The 24031-nt window shown below is 46.9% G+C and overlaps 1 protein-coding gene across 13 annotated transcripts in view; it reads right to left on the bottom strand.

Annotated features, from left to right (window-relative positions):
• Positions 1-6093: 6093 nt before the first annotated feature.
• CADPS (calcium dependent secretion activator) overlaps positions 6094-24031 on the bottom strand; it is a 211321-nt gene continuing 193383 nt past the window's right edge. For all 13 annotated transcript variants that reach the window (XM_064667312.1, XM_064667320.1, XM_064667315.1 and 10 more), the window contains 2 exons: positions 9163-9267; positions 6094-7418 (listed from right to left, as the gene is read on the bottom strand). In XM_064667312.1, the coding sequence (XP_064523382.1) occupies positions 7239-7418; positions 9163-9267 (285 nt within the window). In that variant the 3' untranslated portion in view covers positions 6094-7238. The remainder of the gene's footprint in view (positions 7419-9162; positions 9268-24031) is intronic.

Raw genomic sequence — 24031 nt, 5'->3', positions numbered from 1 at the left:
CTGGCCCGGGAGGCAGGCGAGGAGTTCGTGGAATCTACACCGTGTCCCAAGTCAACCTGGCCAGTAAGGCAAGGAGGAAATTGTTGAGCAGGTGAGCTGCTGATCTCCTTCCCTACTGTCGGAAATAGTCGTCCCTCGCGCTGCAGTAATGGAGCAATGCTGCGTCTCGTTTCTGAACGCTGAAACTGAAAGATGTTCCTTCCTAATGTTTTGAAATGTTGTACTTTTTTGTTTTGAAAGAGTGGGAGCTTTTAAATTTTTCTGGTTTTGTAGGGTGTTTTTCCCCTTATTTTCTATTTAGGAGAAAAGGTGGGAGGAAGTAGAGAAGGAGAATATAATGGGGGGATGGCCTTGTTCTCACTTTCCTACTGAAAACGTTTCAGAAAAAGGAGCAAAAAGCAGTGAAAATGGGTAGAAGCCCACTTCAGTTTTGTGTTCCTATTCCTTCCTTTTTTTGCTTTGAAGAAGGATGGCCAAAAAAGTAAGTGGGACAAACTCCACGTGTTTTGAATTATTCTTCCCTTAATGAGATAGAAAAACATCTCATTTTCCAAATTTCTTGCTTTTTCAATGAAGAAAACCGAACAGAGAAAGAATCTTTCCAAAGCCAATTTTTCCACTGCGTCTTTTTGCCACTCCATCCTCACTCGGTGTTGTCCAGCCTTTGTGGCTGTGCCACATGTTACATAGTCTGAGATTTGTATTTGCCCTTGTTTGAACTGTTGTCACAGATGTCCCCATCGGCTGCAGGGCTGGACTGGTACGGAGGTGGCAGCACCTTACCTCCTTCCCCCGGGGCATGTGGGACCGGCTGGACTGCAGCATCCCTGTCCCTGGTGGTGGTGGTGGCTAAGTCAGAGAGAGCCTGGCAAGACTCCCAGATTGACTGGTGAAACTGCTGCTGAGCTATTTGAGCACAAGAAAAGGGCTGATTTCACCCCAGAAGACATGATCTAGAAGAACCACTAAAAGTCCCTCTAACAATGAGAGCCCAAACTAAAAATCCATACCTTGTTATTCAATGAAAAATATTCAGTGCACAACCCAAGTATTTCCAGATATTGAAGAATACCCACAAATTATGCAAAAATAGCTATTTATTTATTTGATTTAATTATGAACCTTGCTTGTGATTTTTGAGGTGGGAGTGGGGCTGGAGTTAATGATGCTGAAAAGCCAATTGAGAGAAAAGCCCAGGTGAGTCATTGGGAACAGAGGAGCTGCTTTGGTTCTTCCTCACAAAACAGAGAGCATTGCAGAACCCACCAAGGGTTTTGAGACTTCTTGGGTGCAGAGGACCTCACCAGGGGAGGTTTCTCCCTGGGGAACTCTAGGACTAGGCTGGTGTCCCATGGCTATGGCCAGTGTGTGTTGGAGGGATTAGCTCATTACTTGCACACTAAGCAGATGACCAAGGGTAGATCTGCCATGGTGAGCATCAGCTGCCATTCAGTGGGTCTTCCTTCCCATCCCCATTGGGCTGAGCTACTGAGTGACCCCCAGAACTGGTGAATATGGATACAGGACATGTTCCTGTCCCTGACGTGAGGGTCCAGATGGTTTGGAGGCTGCCGCGTGCTCCGCCTCTGATGTAAAACCGAACCTGCAATCTTTGCTGATTTAGCTGGATAGAAAAATACCTTCCCCATCATCAGAGTTCACCACCACGTTCACTTTAAGTCTTTGAGCTATTAATCTCCTCCTACCTCCCATTCCAGTGTGTGCTTCTCCTCTCCAGCTGACAGCCTGGGACAGCCCCGAGATCAGCTGCTTGTGGAGCTCTCTGTGCCGAAAGCAGTCCTAAACGGTGTGGCCTTTGTTCCCCCCAGCTGTCGTATCCTCCGGGATCTGCAACAAGTCCTCATTTTACAGACCCCATCTTGACAGTCCCCAATCTGATCTGACCACCTGGTTTGTTTTTGAATCGAGCACTTGAGTCATAACATTTCTGTTTATTTCAACAACTGTATTCCTTGCATAGGAAATGAGCCAAGATGGTCTAAGGCGGGGAGAGTGAAGCATGTCGTGGTTGTAATTGCTTTTGCTCTTCCAATATAAAATTTTACAGTATAATCAAAATCTTATTTTTGTAGTACTGGACTCTGTTATTGACTTAATCTTCTTAAGTGCTCCTATTATTCCAGTGATTTCATCGTTGTATGTTGATTTTAATCTTTTGATCTCCATATTAGCTACTGCCTGCAACTAATTTGTTGCTCAGTGTTTTTCTTTGTTTTGACCTGTGAGGCATTTTCTTCATGGCACACAACTCTGCTGGCAGATTGCATATAATCTCTGCACTTTTTTCTCCCATATTTTGCACAGTTATAACAAATGCAGATTTACAAATTGAAATGGAATATGTGTCTTTTTAGAAAGGCTGAGGAAAATACCACTTCAGGTTTAGCCCAAGAGCCTAAATGTGCTTGATTAAAGGTAATACGGCTGAATACAGCTCACCAGAGAGAGATGTTGCACAAGCTTTTTAGTCCAGCAAGTTCAGAATGGGTGAAAACTGCAATAATTGTAACTTATATGCAGTCAAGGATGAAGGAGTTTCTGAAAGCAGTGTTAGACCTAAGATGAAGAAGGCTGGGTTTTGTGAATGGCTCAAGGGACTCTCCTAGCTGGGCTTGGCTTGATGCAGCAGTGACTCTGTTGAATCCTGAACCATGGAGCAGGTTTTTGAACAAACACTGGTGACAGTGGCAATAGTGCAGAGTCATGAACTTCACAGCCAAAGTGCAGAGGTTGACATACAGCTCTGCTGTGTTTTGGTTGGCCATTAGACAACTGCTTTTCCCCTTGGTAGTTGATGTTTTAACCTGTGCTGATTTATTGTGTGCTTTGTTTTCTTTAGCTTTTTCTTTTTAAAGCTTAAAGAAGTAATTTTTGCCTTAGGTTTGCTGTGACTTTTTAAAAAAGAACACGACCTGAACATTGACAAAATCATCTTTGCTTTGCTGTGCGCCTGTTTATGCTTCTGAACACAAATTGTCTTCTAATATTTTTGACGTTTTGGTCACTAGAGAGGCAGAAAAGCAATTTCCAAGATGCCTATGGGCCAGAAGACATGCATTACAGCAGAGGGGAAAGAATCTGTTAGTTGCTGAAATATAAAACAAATTGGATGAACAGCTGCTGACACTTGTCAGTCAAATAGTTGATAGCATTTTCAGTCTCCATGCCACATGCTTTTAAGTAAGTCTGTCAAAAAAAGGATATTTTCGCTGGACTTCCCTGTAAATATGAGAGAAGTTTTGGCCTGATCTATCATTTAAAATTTTGCTGGCAGAGGAATGAAATTTTCCTCTTTCCCCAAAACTGATTGACATAACTGTACTGGCAGATTCTTCATCTAGGTGCAGTTGTACTGGCAGAAAGTCCTTTGACTGTTGGAGCTTGTTCTGTCGCAGCAATGGGTTGAAGTGAACCAGCAGCAGCTCTTTGCATTCCTTGTCTGGCTTTGCCAGAGCTCCCATCCATCCGCAAGCCCTTTGCTGCCCGAGCTTTACTCTACAGGAGCCTGAGCCCTGTCCAAACTGTAGTCTGTGGCCAGCAGGGTTTTAAACCCGGATTGATGGTTTTCAGACAAAACCAAACCATTTTAAATTTGACATTTCTGCAGGATTAACCCAAGGTGGTACATCCTGCTCCTGGTGCCACGGTACAGAAGCCATTTAGGACAGGGTTGGGCTGCCAACCCACATAACCCTGTGCAGGGTTAAAGGCAGTGGGGATCAGGATGCAGAGCTCTCCTTTGCTCAGCCACAGGCTGCAGGCTCTGGAGTGGGAGGTTAAATCCTGCTTTGCAGCACTGCTTGTACGTGAGATCTTCTCCCTGCTCCCACTAAAGTATGTAACTTGAAGCTCATCATTTGGGTCCAAACTCCTTAAAAGTAGCAAGCTGGTTAATGCTTCCTTGTTCTGGATGTGTAGCCTCTGGGTTGTTTTGGAATCTCCGAGGTGCTTTATTGGGATTTGAGGACATGCAAAAAGCTGTCACAGGCCATAGGGTCACTGCTCATGACAGAGGAACTCAGTTGAGGGTGTCCATCACCGCCGTTCCAGGGAAATACCGACGTGCGTTAGCGATGCACAGCCAAGGAGCATCTCCTGAAGGCTGCGCCCACACTCTCATTCAAAAAACTGAGCAGGGCTCACTATTTTGAAAGGTGGCAGGTGGAAGTGGGCTGTGTTTTTACCCAATAAATATTTTATGGTTAAAAAAAAAAAAAAAAGGAGCCATTCCAAGAGCAGAATCAAGCTGTTTCTCCAGCTCTGCTCTGCCTGCCTGAGAGCAGAGCTACAAATCTGCGTGTCCCTCAGTGCTCTTTGCTACCAGCCTGGTGGCCAACCCAGTAAGGCTTTCCAAGTTCCTCCTCTTTGAGCTGTTGTCCTTCACATAAATATCTGGGACAGCGGAAGGACAGGATGAAGAGGGCACGAGCACACACATGCATCAGTATGTGTGTGAGTCTCAAATGGATCTCAGCCTCCTAGAGAGAAGGGCTTATGTTCATTGCTTTATGTCTTGTGAGATTGGTTTTGTCAGGCAAGTCCTGTGAGGGCTTCAAGGTGGGATTGAAGGCTCCAAGCAAAATGAGGTCAAGATATGGATAGTTTTTTTATGCATCCCAGTGACAGACCTGCAGAGGCACCTGAGCTTGTTTTGATAGACTCAGTATGACTTAAACACTCATTTCCTCTGGGGATTTAGGACCAAGTAGTTGCACAGATGGAGGGTGGGTAAGCAGGGGGAAAAGCTTCCATGTTCCTGCCTAAGTCCTCAGAGGTGGCTTTCCTGGCAATGCTTCCCTCTATCAGCAGCATGAAGCAAGACAAAAATCAAGAAGGGGTCTGCTGGGCTACAGTCAGGAGTTCAAAACTTGTCTACCCTCATGTATCAAATGGCTTCTCAACACATCAGTGGTGTTAAATGTGCATGTCCACTGCCCACTCCTGAAGTGAAGCCCCTGTTAATGCCCCTGTTCCCAGGAGGGTGGTGTGTGCAGGACACCGGGGAAGGTGGGTGCTGCATGTGCAGGGTGTGGCCATCCAGGTGGGGCTGCAGAGCACCTCCAGAACAAGGTGCTAAACTCTTGTCACAGAGGGGAGGGACCCAAACATCCAGCACTGCAGGTGAATATGCTCCAGGCTCCATAATTATCCCAGCCCAGTTTGGGACTCAGCACCCCCTTCACAGGCAGTTCTCCTCCCATACATCCAGGGAGTGTCTCATGGCTTTTGGACACTGGAAGTTGGTTTAGTTTAATGGTTCATTATGTCAATCAGGATTGTCCAGGTAGGAAGGTTTTCCAACATTTGTCTTTTATTTGTGGGTGGTGAACATTTGTCCTGGTTCCCCAGGCTGGCAACAGGATGTTGTGCTTGGGCATAAAGGACATCAGCTCTTCTGCTTCTCTCTCAAATGACTCAAATGACTGAGACCTGGGCAACCAGGAAGCATTTCTGGTTTGAATTGGCTGATGGGAGGGAGGGACTGCAAAACCTCTCAGAAAACTCAATCTAACAGAGAATGACAGAGTGGTTTTAGTTGGAAGGGATGTTAAATATTATCTCGTTCCAACCCCCCTACCACGGGCAGGGACTCCTTCCACTAGACCAGGTTGCTCAAAGCCCCATCCAACCTGGCCTTGAACACTTCCATGGAGGGGGCATTCACGACTTCTCTGGGCAACCACTTTAAGTGTGTTTCCATTAAACGTTTTCCATCAAACCAGGCTGTTATTTAATTTCAGCTCAGGGTCTGCCCCTGCCCTGTGTGTGTAAGTGCTGCTGCAACTGGCTGCTTTGGGAGAAATTAAAATACAAAATGAGGCCTTTTGGAGGAAGGTAAGTGTTGGGCAAGGCTGATGGCCACGTAAAAACAGGGGCTGAACAAGAGCAGATCATCAATTAGATGTCCAGGGACAAATCACAGGATGTAGAGTGCAGATAACAATGGACACGACTGTGGAGGTGATTGCAGAAATGCCCTTGTACCTGGGGAGCAGGCAGTGTAGTCCCACCCTGACCTTGGGGAGCAAGTCAGGAAACCATCTTCTTAATTAATAAACTAAAAAACACCCATGAGAAAAGAAAATTCCTTTATTCTGAGGTGGGGGCTCTTACATCTCAGCTTGTTTTGTTTTGTTTTGTTTTGTTTTCTAAGGCAGACATAAAAAGACTCCATAATTTATTATTAGGACATCTGAATAGTTATTTATTGAGAAGCCACAGTTCTCACACTTTTACAACTGTCGGCTTGTATAAGGCAAAAAAAGCAAAATGGATCACTATTTTACACAGAAAGTAAAAGCTCTGGAGGAGGGACTGATGGACATGCAGTTACTGGTCAAAATGCAATGTACATGACATATATAAAAACCATTGTGAAACAGAGGAATTGTAAATTATGGTAACAATCTACTGAAATAAATATTCAATATATTATTATAAACACATTTGTATAGTCTAAGATTGTAATTAAAGTTGTCTTTGTACATACACAGTTATTTGAAATTTAAACAAAAATGTAACATTTAGAGGAGCAAATGTCAACATAAAACAACTGCTTTGGAGTTGTAATGTGGCATGATATATCCATAATGATAGGATTAATCTGGTGTGGCAATTAGAATGACTAATCCTCTGGGATGTAGCCTCTATGGAGTTAACTGCATATTGGAGGGAAGAGCCTGGTACATTAACAAGGATGCAGAATGATTCAAACGGCTGTCTGGGTTTGTTTGTTTTCTGGTTTTCAAATGAACAGAGAGAACAAAAAATCATTTGTAATTGCCTGGTTCTTCTTTTAAAAACAAAGCTGTTTTTTTATTAATTTTAAGCAGTTGGCATCCACAGAAGAGAAACAAAGAAATGAAAGGACTCGAGTCACTCATCTTCACAACAATTTACCATCAATGTATATACAGTACATTAATGAAGCATTGTTTAAACTTTAATAACAGGGACACACCTAGCATGTTTTCTATGTAGTTTTTCCATTAACAGTATTAAACAATGGTGCTCCATATTGCTTATGAACATAGAGATATGAAATTAGGAAACTGATGAATCAAAGAGAGGTGCTAATCTTATTACCACACAGCTAACATGGCATTTGTATTGGTAAACTTCTCATGGGCATTGAGAGCTGACATAAAAATTCCTAATGTGGCTAACTGAGTTACAGACGAGGTACATGCACGGATACCAGGCGACCCCCAGCCTCCCTAGTCGTCCTCTTCATCTTCCTCATCACTGTCCTTCATGGTGATCCCCTGGAGCCCTCCGCCTTCGCTGACCGACGCCGTGGCCTCCTCTACCGTCAGCCGGTTCCGGATCGTCTCGTAGGTTTTGCTGTTCAAGGTGGAGTCCAGCACGCCTTGCAATCGGAAATCCCGGTATGTTTTCTAAAGCAGGGAGAGGCACAGAGGAAGGAGACAACAGGGAGAGGTCAGGGCCCACACCAGCTCCCCTGCTTTGCCTCAGGGGCCAGCCTGTGCCCCTGCGCCGGGGGCTTGGGGCCGCTAATGGAAGAGGCTGTGATGCCAGGGAAATCCCAGCCCCAGGGACATTTTGCATCGCCCCAGACAACGCACTGGATACCACTTTGCCATGGCACAGGTTCCTTTAGGGTGCCTTGGGCAAAAAAATTTACAGCTCTGCGACTCCAGCCCTGCCTTTGTGGGCTTACGGGGTGGCCGGGCTGGGTGGCTCAGGGACGTGCGGGACTGCTCAAGGCAGCTTTGCATCAGGGAGGCTGGGGTCTAAAAAGACATCAAAACAAGAGATGAGGGCTCTGCTCCAGCTAACTTCCCTTGCTCCTGGCTGCGTTCATCCTGCCTGTAAAGTCAGTTATTTTCCCTCATGCAGCAGAACGCTGATCGCCCATAACCGCCGACGTGATTACACGTTCCCGGAATGCTCCGTGTTAAACAATCCTACCTACAGTATAGGGATTAAATGAACTAAGTCCAGGATACTGGAGGAAATTATTGAAGTATAAATATAAGCACACGGCACGTGTTTCTTAAATCTCTCTTTTTTCACCTCAAATTGGAGTTGCAGTTCCACGGTTCCCGTATTTCCCTTGTTATTACAATTAACATCTCTCATTTGAATTTATGTTTATAAACTTTTCGACTCTGTGAGATAAAACTCTGGTCTCGTTGTTCATTTAATTCCGCTCTGTGCTCTGTGTGGAAACTATTTACTGTTCTGCTATTTCAGAAAGTCCTTGGGTTTGTTGTAGCTGCTTCTGAACGTAATATTGGTATAAATAAAGCACAAGGAAGAAAGCTTTCCTCAGCTAGCTGACAAGTAGAAATAATTTGTCTGTGCCTGTTGTTTTCAGTTATGAAAAGCACATTTAATACATCTCAGTTTTAATTTATTCATGCCTTCAATGTGTTCACTGCACACAAGACCATAAACATTATAAAATACTAGACCAAAAAGCCTTAGATAGAACCTAAAATGATCAAAAATATATTTACCCCCTTCTGTGATCTTATTATTTCATGTAAACCACTGTGATTTCACACTGAAATAATTATCATTAGTCCAAGGCATGCACACACACATATACACATACACGTGCCCTTAAGGAAAAAAAAATGCTACTTTCAGGGTATGTTATCTCACCTTTATGATCTCTTAGAGTTGATTATATACAGTCATTGTAAAAGAAACAACTTCAACTAACTATGAGAACAATCTCATTTGAATTCTGACAATAGTCACAAGCCACAGTTGGGCTTAAATGTTTCTAGTAAAACAGTGTTAAAAACTTTTGCATTGATTTAACCCATTTTAACACTGGAGTTCATCGGTGTGATCAGCAGGTTTGTCCCCAGAAAGGCTAATTTCAGTGCACGCACTTTACAGGTAGGGTCAAATAACAAGAGAGTTTCTTTTTTTTTTAATGAAAGGAGTTACTTTGTTCTTACCTGCACACCTGTATTTTGCATCGCTATGCATTTCAATTTTGCGTGCTACCTGCCCTAGACACAACTATCTGAATTTTTAAAAAGAATTTTAATGAAAGGCTTAATTTATTTGCGGGTGACAATCTGCCTAAGACAACATGCCACACATGCAGGCACTCACACACGCTCCTCCCAGCAGCAAGGGGGAAACACACGGGGTGATTACCTTTACTATCCTAATGAGAGTTTTCAGTTGGTAGATGTGGAGCTGCAGGTCCATGCGGTCTGTCAGCCAGGTGCAGACAACATTCATCGAGCTGGTGTACCATTGCTGCAAGAGAGACAGGACTTCTCCAGCAACCACGTCAGGGCTGACCCCAACACCCCATGACACCGACCTTCCCCACCAGCCAGCCACACACTTAGAGGGGAGACAGGCATCTGCTTTTACACAGAATTTCCATGCATGAGCTTTTGAATTTTTATAATATTAACAGCAAGCTTAATAAGAGACCACCAGTAATGCTGCAAGATTTTGTAATCTGATTTTGCCATTGATGGGACTTGCCAGCGGTGGTGTGCATTTGGCTCAAGCCATGTTTTAACCTGTTTCCCCCCCACAGTGAGAGCACAACTCTGCCTTTAAGTGTGTCAGTCCCACACTCAAGCTACTTACCATCTTCAAATTCAACCACAAACAGCCACAGGGCGAGTCTGGTTCCCTGAGGGTGAGCAGAGGGGAGGCTCGTGTGGGGCAAGGTTTGGCTGGGGGGCAGAATGCTGGTGTAAGCACCTACGGGTGCCTGTCCAGGCTGTGTGGGAAATGCTTTGGTTTCACCCTCACAATTATGAAAAATGGAAAAGCAGCAAAGAAATGAGCTTGTTTCAAGCTGCTGAACTCACAGGGCCCCTCCAGGGGCTGAAAATTTTGCTGCTTGTCTGTGAAAAAGGCTTGCAGCAGTGTGGCAGCAGCCTGCCGTTCCCGCAGCGCAGGAAGTCTCCGGTGGGCTGTGGATCAGCGCCCTGCTCACGCAGGGCTGACATGGCACGTCTGACGCCACACAGACGAGCAGTGAGCCCTTGAGAGAAGGAAAAGCAGGGGCTGGGAGGGGGGGAATCACAGAAACCTCCCCATGGCTCTCAGCACAAGGGCTGGTTACAAAGCGGGCTGCAGACAGAAACTCATCACGCCTCTGTATGCGCAGTCGCACCCTTCTTGTGATCTCTCTTACACACAGAGATCAAAACCTTTACTGCAGACCAGCTGCAATTAATCTAGAAACAGTTAAAAATACTCAAGAAACCCCACCAGACCAGTTTATGAAAATCCTGATCGAGCACCATCCAGGTTAGTGAGGGATGCAGCTCCTTCCCAATGAGCCTGAAACCTCACATCAGTTCAATGCAGGTATTACTACCTCCCTCACTGCACCTTTGGGTGGAGGTCTCTGACACAGAAACATGCTCTCATTCCACTGGTTGTAGAAGTTGCTGGTTCAGCAGGTGAATGGAGACAACTGAACATGCTGTAATTGTGATTTGTTGCCCTCCACCCTTCAACATTGGCACCCACAAGCTGGCACAAGGCTCACCAAAGCAAACAAATAAGTCTAAGCTAAACCAGCCCAGCATCACAGAAATGTGGGCCCAAAGCACATCACTGAACTGTATGGTAACACACATGGGAGCTGCCACCCTTCACCAGGAATAGAGAACAGAGGTTAGACATGCTGCACAGGGAAGAGTTTTCCTCCTGACTTCAACAAAGATGTTCCCATACTTCTATTTCTACACCAGGAGGAAATAAAGAGGCAGAAAAGCCACCAAAGAAATGGCACGTGGTAACCTCTTGCTCAATGCTTACACCTTGGGCAACTTCTGGCAGTGATTCTGCTGACCCTTCATCTCCATGATGGAAAGCTGGCAAGAGCTTGGATGAAACTAATGGAGTCTGGCAAGCAGGAGCTCTTGCCACAACCGAAGTCAAGCTCAGACACTGTCTACTGTCACTTGAGGTCCTGATGTCAGATGGGGTTGAACTGTGAGTGAAGCACCTTGGTTAAATGGCGTGGGCCTGACCAGCACAGGAGACATGAAGATCTGGTGGGCTTCATACCTTTCAGTCGCTCAGACTAGTCTGGGGGGTCAGAGCATCTCTCAATATCCCCAGAGACCTCTCAGTGCTTCAACCCAGGACAGCCAGCAGTCAACCAGTGGTGGCACAGAGCGACTGCTGCCACTGGGAGATCTGCCTGAGGTGCCTTGAAATGCTGCAGGTCCATGTGGGCAAAACAGAGGAATCATTAACGTTCATAACGCTGCTTTTCTGCCATCAGTGTGCTTAACTGAGCCATGCTCTTGGGTGACGCTAGTTGTGATCTGGGGCTGCACTGGCACACGGATGCCCAGGTCACCCAAACACCTCCTTCTGCCACCTCTTTAAATCAAAGCCCACGGGGGAACGGAGCGACCGTATGTTACACGTGCACGCCCTCGCCCTTCCACCGCCGCCTCCCGTCTTCCACACAACGATCTGCCGGGTGTTTATGTCACCTCCTCATGAGATGAGACATCCCCAGCAGGGGCAGGTCCCGCCGTTTCTGTCTGTCCCACGCCACACACGCCTACACAGCTGTGCAGATCCCAAACAGAAATTATAACCTCTGCCCTGGGGTTATGGCAAGGTGGCTTTGCTGCTATGAGACCTTCAGAGTAAGCAAAACATTTCTCTGTGTTTCTGGTAGGCACTTCAACATGCTGGATTCTGGGGAGATGCAAACTCCTCGGAGCCAAATCTGAATCACACCCTTCTCCTCTTGAGCACTGGCTGACAAGGGCTCAGCCAGGCACATTGCTCAGCTGCATGAAAGGAGCTCTCTTTTCTCAAAGCCAAGTTACTCCAAAGACTTTCTGCTTTATGAGAAAAAGACAAAGTCTAATTCATTGATCTTGATACACAAAACCGTCACGTCACTTCATAGAGCACACACCAACTGCTGAATTTAAGCCCTGCATATTCATAAAAATAAGTTAGCCCATAAATTAAATGTTCCCTTTAGCTATCACTAGTGTTGATGTGCTATAAGACGCACAAGCCCTCTGATTCATGACTAACCTACCAAAGAAGATAACATTTGCATATGATTATATTATTAAAAAAACAAAAACAAAGCCAAATGCTCCTAAACAGAAATGTGATCATTTCAGACAAAAGAGCACAGAGTGGTCCTGTGGGGACAGGGGCCACCTCGCTCTCCCTGTGGGGGTCTGCCATTCCCTCCAGGGCAGTGGGGTACATGCCAGGGACACAGGGTTCCTTGGGGATCTAGCTCCAGCCTTATAGCTTGTTCCCATAGATGAGATGCAGAGGTCACAGCCCAAATACTGAACTCTGGGGCCTTGCCATGGGGCTGCAACACATTTCAGGCACATTTCTGAAGCCCCAGCACAGCTGTGGCATGGGCACACCAAAGTAAATTCTGTAAATGTATTTTCTGAGAACTCCTCACACCTGGTTGTAAAGAACGAGTAGACCTCATTGATGGTTATGGACCAAACCCCACGTATAACCCACCGTGGCACACACACATTACCAGTGCAAACTGGCATCCCTGTGTGTCACCTGGAGGAAAACACACTCAGTCTGGGGGCACAGCATGAGGAAAGGCTGTGGAGGCTGCATCCTGGTGGATGCATGGTGGATACCACACATCCACTCGGATGTCAGCAGGGAAGGGAGCAGGTCTCTGGCAGAGACAAGCCTGCTGCTGCACACCATGACCCAGCTCACAGCAGGGGAAACGCAGATGCTCTTTGGGTGCTCTCAGAGCCCAGGCACAGCAAACAGATGTAACTGCATGGCCAGGAATCAGTCCCTCCTTCAAGTTAGTTTTCCAGTTCTCCTCTATGTCACAGTGACCCTCATTGTTGGGTGCTAGCCTGGGTAGATCAGGTAGGCCATGGGCTGGCTGGGATGCTCCAGGATGGGCAGTAGAGGAGCTGGAGCATGCCAAGGGGTGGACTTCCATGACTGTCCATCCAACATCCCAGCCAGCTCAAACATTAAGCTTCCTTGTTCCCCTGTCTTTTTTTTTGAATGCAAAAGTATGATCAATAAGTTGCTGAAATAGCAAGTTTGTCTCTGAATACATAAATTTCAGAAATTGATATGAATTAATCTGCAACTAACAGACTGAGTGCGGCACATTTTATCAAAAATCAGCCCTATGCTGGGCTCCTGCGCTTTCTGGGAGGTGGTGTCATTACACATACCCAGGAACATCTGCAAACCCCCGTCTTCTTTGGTGTGAGCTGAATGGAAGCATGACCTCCTGTTCCTTGCCATGAACCTTGAGTTCACACTCATATTTTACATGTTACAGGAAGCCACAGCTCACTCCAGGGGTGCTGCAAACAGAATCTCGTAAGCCAGATGCAACACTGCTTCTTAAGGCACCTGAAGGAGCTGTATTCTTCATTCAAAAGCTTACATACTAGTAGCTTAAGGTCACTTCAGCTTTTGTAAAGAGTGGGACAAAACCAGGAATGCTTATAGGGCTGGGTTGTCAGCAGGGTAGCAGAGGGATTACAAGGAACCTGTGACTCTGCCTCTTTCTGCCTTTACTGGTAGTTTTTTTGTGTGTGAACAAGTGCCATACAACAGATTGAGGCTGGTATAAAGGCCTGGGACTGTGCAAGAGCACCCCGCTGAGCCTCAGCTGTGCTTGCAATTAGCAATAGGCATGAAATGATTATTGTTGTGGTGGCTGATGGCAATCTGAAGTGACAAGTTTTATGGGGGAAGTTGTAGTAGGGATGTTCAGCAAGTTTCTGCAAACCATTAATCGAAGGCTGCAGCACAGTTTAGTCAAAGCTATTTTATGTCATTCCAAAGGTCTCACAAGGATGCTGAAAGAATATTTTTCTGCTCTCAGTGCCTTGGAATGGAGTTTTTCTAGGTCAGGGATTCTTTACTGCCCTATTTAGTGTCAAAAATACCCATTTGCCTCAAATTAGCAGAAAGCTTGTAGTTAAGGGCTAGAGATTAGGCATACAAAATTACTCAGCAGGTGACTGCTGGGTGGATTTGGGGGTTGAGAAGTCTTTAAAACTGACTACAAGACATTATATACTTCTGACAAAAGAACATAGTAATCCTACCTGCTTGCTTTAACCACTGTTGTTTGTCTATTATTATGTGCTTTAATGCTCATAAGAGCAAAACTACTGGTGATACTACTCAATTACCATAGTAACTCTCCCCTATGACCTCTCATTTCAGTACTCGCTTTCCAACCAGAACCAATCCAAGCAGGGCAAATCTATTTAAAACTGTGACACACACTGCACAAGGAGGCTCCGAACGCCGGCTGGCTCCCTCTCTTTGTCCGGGACATGGGCTTGTTTTGAAATGCTGAAAGGCAGCTTTGAAATGAACCCTTGAATTCAAGGTGTTTCAAAGATGAGGGACTGGATGCTGGGCGGCCGCCTCCGCAGCATCCCCGAGTCGGCCAGCGTGGAGTGAGGGGACCACAGAGGCAGGAAGGGAGAGAGGAAAGGGATGAACGTGAGTCTTATTTACCAACGGAAAACTGAACCTGCTCTCAGGCAACAGCCCTCACTCAAAGTGACTTGATCAGCCAGGAAAAAAAAAAAAATTAAAAAATTTACCAAGTCTGTTTCTGGCATTTGTGTCCCCATCCAACGGGCCAGAAGCTCAGCTGGTGGAAGGCACAGTGGGGCTGTGCTGATTTACAACTGCTGACAGTAGGTGACAGGCCACAGAGCCGTGTCCATCCCCATCCAGGGTGCCTCTGAGATCAAACTGGGTCTTTGGTGTTGTCACATGCATTCACGGCAGCCACTCCCCTTGGTAGGTGTCCTCTCCACAGGGAAGGTACGGATGCAGCCACAGCAGCACAGGGATGTGTTGTCCGGGAACCAGCCTTATGCACACAGCTGCCAGTGTTGTGGGAAGACTTGCTTGGAGAAGAGGAGCAGAGCCTGGATGCTGCCTGCACTCCTGCCTTTGCCCCCGGAGTGCCCTGTAAGCACAGCCAGCTTTGTACACCAGAATTTGCTGCAGCCCAAAGGCCAGGCTGCTCCATGGCAGTCATGGAAGGATCACTCTTGTCCCTTCAGTCTTCTGTAGCCACCAAAGTGCTCCTCTCCACCTTCCCCCAATGTTTCTTTCACTGTTGATCCCAGGCAGTTCCAAAAACTTAGTAAAAACGGGTAACATGAAGCATAGAGACCAGTGCTATTCCTATTCTTGTTTACCAAAAATAAAGAGATGTTCTCAGAAGTCCAAATGTACACAGCAGCATCTGAGACCCCAGTTTGAGAGCTTCCAAAAAGGCCAGTTCTGACAGGGTGCTGGATGTGGATAAGCAGTGGTGGGATGGAGCGGGCCTCTTGCTCTGCTCCCAGCCAGTGCTACTGAAGTCTCCACCAGGCTGCCAGAGCTGAGCCCCAGCTATTTCTCAGGCTGTTCTGGAAACCTGGGTTTTGTCTTGCTGCAAAAGATGTGCTGTGCCCCAGGCTGACCCACAGCCAGGAGAGGGGGGAAGAGCAGGGACAGGGCCTTGGTGACACAAATGTATCTGAAAAGCTTAAGATACATGGTGGTGGCCCTGGAGAAGGACATGGCAGAGTTGTGGTGGGCAAAGAGCCACTGGCCCTCAGGCACACACATCATCACATCATTCTGGTCCCCAGTGTCAATGAGGAGACAGGGATGGACCTTCTGCCACACGATGAAGAAGAAAGAGGCATCTCTCCCATGAAAGCATAAGTTTTCTGGATGGCAGGCAGACAACTACCCATGCAGCAAACCACATCCCATACATTCATCATCTTTTCTTCCCACTACTCAACAAAATCCATCCACTGCACCGGGTATTACTCCTCAGAGCCCTGCTGATGGACTCCCCCTCCTCTACCCTTCCCTAGGGACCAAAAAGCCACCCAAACACAGCTCAGCATTTGGAGCTACAAGCCCTCCTCCAGCACAGAGGGCCAAACCTGCAGTGGGCTCAGGGCTGAACCCCCAGGCAAAGAGCATCTGGCTCGGTTGTGTCCCGGTCGCAGCCATGGGTGGCATCAATAATGACCCAGCGACTCTTTGGATTTACACCTGTCAAGGATTTGGACCATTCCCCCAAGCCGGGCAGGGGCCAAGGCTCAGGGGACCAAGTGCACTGTTGAGTGCCTGGGTTTTCCAGAAGCAGAGAAATCAGTGTGATATTGCCCACGTTAGAGAAACGAAGTTTAGTGGCTGAGGCTCTTGGAGCACAGAGCTAACCATAAAATAAGCAATGAGTTAATATCGCAGGCATTGATCAGCTAGTCTTACAATTAATGCTTCCAATAAAAAAAAAAAGCTCCCCCTTTTATTCAACAGAATAAGAAATTAAACACTTGTGGGCTCATTCTAAAGAATGAATGAAATTGAATAAGCTACCTAGCACTTGAGATTCCCAGCGAGTGCTTGAATAGAGCAAACCTCCTGAGTTGAATGGATTGCCTTTTGGGACCAATTTGTCTCTTTTCACTCTTTATTCCTCCTTTTTTGCTGACAGATGTACAAAGGCGGAACTGCGCTGTGCAGCTTAGCTACATGCACCCACAGCAGCTGTCACTTTTGTCGAGCAAGTTAATCAAGCAAATGCCACCATATCCCACTTTCTATAAGGAACAACATGTTATAGACAGTAGTCTTGGGAGACGGGGAGGGAGGGAGAGAGACTTTATTTTAACTTCGAGTAGCTGGTATTTTTTTTTTTCCCCTCTGTGTGTAAAAAAAAAAAAAAAAAAAAGAAGAAGGAAAAAAGAAGCAGCCAAACCTGGTAGCACAAGCTGACACTTTTGTTTTCCCGTAGAACAAATATTTAATATGATTTTAACTCTAATTTGTACTAGAAGGAGAGCTGTCCGGTTTTAATTAAATTTAAGGGACTTAGGGAAACACGGTTAAAAAAGAAATAGAAGCTTTTTGTTTGCGTTAACGCTTGTTGATAATAATATATTGATTGTCAATTGCTAAGCCCAAAAGATTAGTGTAGTAAATACTATTATCTGAATGCCACAAGTGAAGTGCTAGCTTCCCGTCCCTGCTTTTCCCTTTGTGAGGCACTTTGAATCACTGGTTGTTATTTATACATTTTCTTTGATAAAACCAACTTGTGTGGCTGATTTTTTTTTTTTTAAACCCTGCCTCATTAAGTGCATAATAGCATTTGCGTGTGGGGCTTTCTGCTTTTTAGCCTTTCAAGCTTAAGCTTATATTCCTCTCTCACAACCATGTTTCAAAACTTGGGATGTTCACAAACAATTGGATACACACCAATATTGTATATATCAGATGCTCTCTTGCTATTGCCAAAGACTAGAAAATAACAGAACATTATCCACAAAGAGTAAATAAATAGTTATTGTCCTGCTACGCCGCTGCACGCCAGATAATAATGCTGTCCGGTCATTAAGCAGCTTTTCTATTGCACATAATTCTTTAAGTTAGGTATGCAAAAGCCAACATCAAAAGCAGGTCTGTTGGTGTAGCTCTACTGAGCACACAAGGGCAGAGCACCGGGAGGGCTTCAGGCAGCCCTCAGTTTGCTGTTAGAAAAGTAATTCCCCCCCAGATTCACACCCTTGGGAAAGTATCTTTCAGAAAATAAATCTAAGTTATGGTAACAGATTGCAGCGTGCTAATTTAACTTCTCTGCAGGGTCTTTGGGTTGGTGTGTTCAGGAACAGTGCGCCCAAACCCGCAGTGTTTGGGATCCCTGACCCCTTTGCCAAACTGGACTCCACGCCTTCCCCTCGCCCGTACAAGCGAACCCTCCGCCGGCCGTGCTCGGCAGGGCTCTGGGTGAGCTGTCCTCACAGCAGGCAACATGACCTTCATATTCCGAATTAAACCTCTCTAGGAAAGTCCACATTAAATTCTAGAGATCTGGCAAAGTGCTAGCAATTTGATAAAAATCCCCTGAAACCTCAGGGTCTTTTTTTTTTTTTTTTTTTTTTAAAAGTTATGATTTTATTCTATCAAAGCCTCGTGAAACTGTTTCGATTCTCTCAGGTCACACTTGCACTGAGCTATTACTGAGGTAAATGGCTGCAGGTTTTTTTCCTGGAATTTTTTTTTTACCACTATAATGCTATCACTGCAAGTACACACAGCGTGTTCTTACACATCCACCCCAGAGCTGTGATTTCTGGATGCCTTTTACTCTATTTTATATTCCTTAACCACGAAATTTCATTCTCGTTGACAATGTAGCTATACAAGGAGGTTACAAAGTCGGAGTCTTGATATTAAAATAATTTGTATTATTATTTAATAAAGTCACAGTCCCAAAGTTGCCTAATAGGGTTAAGCTGCTAGCCAGAGCGACTCATCACCTGTCTAAGATGCAAATGGCATCACCGAATTACATTTTTTTTTTTCCCCTCTTCCTAAAAATAAACCCCAAAACAACTTTGAATCGCGTAAGAGCTCTGCCTTCCAGCAGGGAAGAGCATCCAGAGCGAAGGCAGCAGCGCAGACCCCAGCGTGTGGAGGTGCTGCACGCTTTTTGCAGTACATATGGCACCTGAGATCACCCACTGTTTGGGGATCTCGGCATCAGGGTGTGCTCAGGCTGCTGTGTCACCCTTAATTGGCTGGAAGTTGGACCCAGCGGGGCTTGGCAGGTCGGTGCCACAGGTGTTAATGGGAGGGAGGCACAGGGGTCCCAGTGGGTACATTGTGTGCTGGTGGAAACACACAAATTCCCTGCCCTCCAAAGGGCTACAGCCCATCCTGCACGCTCCTTGCTGCAGATCTCTCTCTGCTCTTAACCCAGAATGATTTTATTCCTTCTCGGAGAGGACAAGGAGGATCAGCATCTTTTGTGTCAGTGGGGCCAAGGTCCCCAGCAAACACACACGCCCATGAAGCTCATCCCTAACACCCCCCACTCTCAGTGCTGCACAAACCTGTAACACCTACACGTGTTCTGTGCAGCTGCAACTCCACCTGCTGTGGTGGGTGCAGGTTTGTTTACACCACCCCTCAGTGGCTTTGCAAGTGATCCATGTGCTCTCATCACACCAGCAAAGGCTTCCCATGGCAGGGACACAGCCAGAGACAGACCTGCAATGGTACTGCTCCTTCACTGGGGGAGGAACAAATCTGCTGGGGATATGTCTTGTACTTATTCAGGTGCTCCTGAGCTGTACGTCAGGGTGGTCTGCTCTGACAGCCAGACACCAGTCTCTGCCTAGCCAAGAGCCACACACTCACACCCCTGGCAGAGGTGATGGGTGGATGTACCAATGACTCCCTGAGCCTTATCCCCAGGAAAGGATCTCATGGAAACGGTTACTGCCTCCTACAGCTGCGGATGCCCTGGTCTCAGCCAGGTTTGCTGTGAGCAAACACCGGTGCCAGATCATGGACAGACCATCTCTAAATCCAAACCAGCCATGTGCTGCTACACTCACTCTGAGCCCTGAGCCACACGCTGGTCAGGGCTGGACAGAGGGCAGCAGGCAGAGAAACCTGTGAGGGAGACCCATGTGCAAACAGCTACTGATCCGTGGCAGGGTGAAGGAGGGATGTCGGAGCCAGTGCTCACGGTGATCTGGGAAGGAAGCCCACTGCCACTGGTTCTGGCAGCACCTCCAGCTTCTCTCTCATCCACAATGTCCTCAAACCAGGGACATCCCATACTTAAACCTGCTAGGTTTGCAGGCTGAGCACCTCTCAGTGGGTGCCTCCTTTCCCCTCTGAGACTGGACAGCCCCAATCCTGTTTACACACCAAGTTATACATCTCCAGAAAACGATGCCTTTCGGGTAACAGGTAAAGCCTGTCCTGGCTATGTGCACCCCTGAGCCGGAAGACTCTGCCTTTCCAGGCTGTGTTGGCATGGAGCATCCCATGTCCCTGCACATACAGGGCTGAGTCCTTAGCACCTGGGTACAGCTCAGGTGGGCTCTGGGTGCTGGGCCCTCTCTCCTTCACTGCAGATACAGCTCAGCAAAGTGCACAGCACCCAGTGGGAACTGCCAAATTAAACCCAAAAAGCCCTACTGCTTTGCAGGATTTTGCAGACCTCGCTTTTCCTAAATGAAAGAGCCTCTGCATAAAAACCTCTGAAGGCGCGCACACACAGAACCACTCCTGTATGGATGCTTGTTCTGAAATACTTTTTTTAACCTATAAAATATTCTCTGCTTATTTCCATTTTTCAAAAAAGAAATGAAGCTGTCGTGTTAAAATCTGAGTTTCTATATAAAGCAGCCTAGTAAAATACAATATCCACACAAAGTGCTGCTATTTTTCTGTCCCGATTCCAGGGCCCTGTTAGTGCGAGGCAGCAATGGCAGAACTGGCTGCAGAGCTGCTCAATAAGATGCAATACAGCAATGCCTGCTAGGGAATACTTCCATTCCACCTGTTATCAGCTTGAACTGGAAGCTGTCACAAAGTGGGACTCGATAAACTTCAGCCTCTTTCATAGCCTTCAAATTCAAAAACAGAGTAGCTATGGGCTGCCTGGATACCTCAGTCCTGAGTGCAGGAGGGAGCAGCTCCCCTGGTATCATTCCTGGGGTTACACACCGGATGCAGCGCGCTCCCAGCCTGAGTCCTGCTAAGCATTTTTGAATGCTGATATCATACATCCAGGGCGAGGTTTAAGGGAGCACTGGGAAAGGAAAGAGCTGCAGATCAAGAGAAACGAAGTGACCTGGGACGGCTAATCCGGCACGCACCGCTGGCTGGCGCAGGCAGCGGCAGCAATTGTGTGGGGCTGGGCTGCAGGGGGAGAAAAGGAAAAGAGGGATTGAAGGCGCTGCTGGAAATCAGACAATTCGTCATTGTCCGCGCAGGGGCCGTTGGCTCACCCCTGTGCGCACCGCGAGTTTCTTTGGGCAAAGGCCCTTTGCAGAGCCCCGAGGGAGGGAGCAAAGCCGCCGGCAGCGGGGGCTCGGCCCCGCCGCAGCCGTGCCCCGCGGGCTGCGGGGTCAGCCCCGCACACCTGCGCGCATCCCAAATCCCGGCCCTTCCCACGCCCCGCGCACCCCCGGACGCAGCTGGGACCCGCGTGGGCTGGGGTTCACGAGCAACACCCGCTCCTCCAAGCTCTCCTCCCCAGTGACCCACAGGACTGGAGCTCCAGCTAGCTACAGCTTCTTAAAGGAAGCTGGAAGGCAGCTCCAGCTCGGAGGGCACTGTGTAACTCTTACACAGTTATAAATGTGCAGAGAGCGCCTGGTTAGGGAGCAGAGAGGCTGCTCAGAAAAAGGCTCTCTCTGGATGGAGGATGTCATGCTCCCTCTTCCCCAAAACCTCGTTGGCCACTCACGTCTACCAGGAAATAAAATGATCTTTCACTCAGGGCTGGCCCCAAAACACAAATCTCTGACGCTCAAAAGCACGGTGCGGATGATGTTAGCAAGCCTATGCTGACCTTAACGTAACAGAGCAATCAGTCTGCCTTCTTAGAATGATTAATGGAAAATCTCCTCTGGAAAAGAAATCAAATTAACTGTCTTCAACCAAATGTCTACTGGAACATGAAAAGCTGTTCTGATAAAGACATTTAGGAGGGAAAAAAACCCCTTACAAGCATGTAAAATCCAGTGACAGATCTAGGACTTATTTTATTAAGACTCTCCCTAAAATAAATTAAATGGAGCCTACTTAGATGAGCACTTCAGAAAAGAAGCCTTGCTGAGGGGAAGCCAGGGAGGAGGGAGGCCACATGCCAGTGCATGCTTGGAGCCGTGTGAAGTTCATGGATGGGAGTATAACAGGATGAGGAACAGTGTCCATGCTAAGCTTCTTTCTCTGCTCCTGTGTGGCTCCAAGAGGGCACATGGGGAGAAAAAAAGGCTGCAGAAGGACAGTGCACTCTATGCCCCCTCAGAACAAGGATAATTTGCCCCCTAGAAGATATACTAATAATTGCCATCACAATTTTATTTTTTTTTACCAGCAAAGGTCCCTGTTGTTGCATCAGTTCCAGGTCTGAGTCCGATCCCTGCTGAGCCAGCCAAGGGCAGCGAAAGCTGCGTGGCTCCGGCTCCTCCAAAGATGCACAGGGAGGGAAAAGCAAGCTGCACTTCCTCAAGATCAATCTGCCTAATTGTCTTCATTTCACAACTCACTCGGGAGGGGGGAAGAGGGAAAAAAAAAGAAAAGCAAAAAACAACACAGAAGAAATAGCTCCATGGAGGCCATATCAGGATGGGAGTGGGAGAGAGTTAGTGCCCTAATGAGCAGTCTTGCTGCGTAGGAGGGAAACAGGTTGTTGTCTGTCTAAGAGAGAGCGGTGAGTGCGGCTACAAGCAGATACGAGATGGGAGCCCGGCGCACAGCCTGATATCCGTTCTTCCCCTGATCCTGCAACCCGTCCTCCTGTGAGTAATTCTAACTCACAGTGAGTAGCTCCACTGACTCACGACCAGGCTTTTGAGTTCGAGGAGGAGAAGGGAGGGTGAGAAGGGCTCTCTTCTGGCATTTGATTGTGCCACGCAAGGCTTGTGCTCCAGCAAGAAATGCCATGATCCTGCAAGCATGCCTTGAAGGAGCTGCCAAAATTCAAGTGGGTAACCCTGCTGAGGGCAAAAGCTTTGATTTTAAGACTAAGCTAATGCTTCAGTGTCTGCAGAGGTCTTGCTGAGTTAACCGATCTAGCTGCGTTTTGTATTTTTTCAATATACTCAGGTGTGATATCAGGCTCCAAATTTGTAGGTACTGAAACATATGCTGAGCTGCCTGTGGATCCTGCAGTAAACCAGTGACAAGTACTCACTCAGGCTCCTGGAAATTTGCATAAGGATTTTGCTGAAGTCTGAGACTCACACAGTGTTATTACTCATTATGATATTGAGAAGTCAGTCACCAGCAAGGGTTTTGAAAACATGAGGACAGTTCTGCACTGTATCTTCAGGCCCTGCACTCCTGCTGGGCTCCTGGCTGAGGGAAGGAAATCCATCAAAATCCACCAGATGCAACATCAGCCTTGGGATATCACTGGGGCTTCCTAAAAACCCAACTGAGCTGATCCTGAAGGATGGAACTTGGTGTTGGAGTCTCAGCCAAGGGCTTGTGCCTCCCCGAAGGTGGTGGGAAGGAGATGTTGGCTCCTCTAGCTGATGAACCATGGATTCTCCTTTGCTGGTGGAAGTGGACCTGGGGTGACTGTTCCTCTGCACCGAGGACAGCACAGGGCAGAGCAAACCCTGGTCTCCCCACTGCGCTCCCTGGACCCTGCTGGTCCCACCCTGCCACCAAGACTACAAGCCATCTCCGTCTTCCAGGGAAGAACGGGCTCGCTTCTCATTTCGGGAGAAAATACTCCGTCTGGTATCGTGGCTGTGACACAGCCCGAGGGAGCTGAACACTCACAGTGACAGTGAAGTGGTAGAACAGCCTTCTGCAAAAAGCACGGTGACTGCTGCCACCTCGGTGGGCTGTATCACTGCGTGATTAAGTTCTTACCAGACTTTTTGGTAAAGGCAACCTTCCTGATCTGATAACTGCCAAGGACAAGCCAAATACGCGGGGTCAATCTATGCACACTTAATCCCCAGAAGGCAGATTAAGTGTATAATTGACCCATATAATCCATGTATCATCTCCAGTGAAATGTTTTCTATGTCCGGTTTAGGCAGACATGAGGCCCATAAGACAGCGATCAGAGACACAGAATTACCATTGCAGTGGATTTCATCAAAGTTAGAGATGGCTTTTTAATCACTGATCTCAGAGACTGCTAGATTTAAGCAGATGAACTAGCACTAAGCACATCTGTTTTAATCCTTATCTTCTACTCAGGCTGGTGTCTTCAAGAAGTACAAGGAGGAAAAAAATAAATTAATTTTTTTTTTTTAGGTCCTCGCAATCTTAGGAGCTTCTCTTGGTGTTTTGATCTCTCATATCAAAAGCATGTTTTTGTTTTTTTCGGTAAGATATTGAATTAATCATCAGAGACAAAAATGCCATCTGCGCTATTTAGGGACTGCATCAGGATGCTGGAATTTGCAGATCTCGGGGAGCTCACTCAGCGTTCAGTAGCCTTTTGTGTACGTGTTACTCG

Source organism: Pseudopipra pipra, chromosome 11 (genome assembly GCF_036250125.1).
Source record: "Pseudopipra pipra isolate bDixPip1 chromosome 11, bDixPip1.hap1, whole genome shotgun sequence".
NCBI classification, from domain to species: Eukaryota; Metazoa; Chordata; class Aves; order Passeriformes; family Pipridae; genus Pseudopipra; species Pseudopipra pipra.
This window is presented reverse-complemented; position numbering and strand designations above follow the sequence as displayed.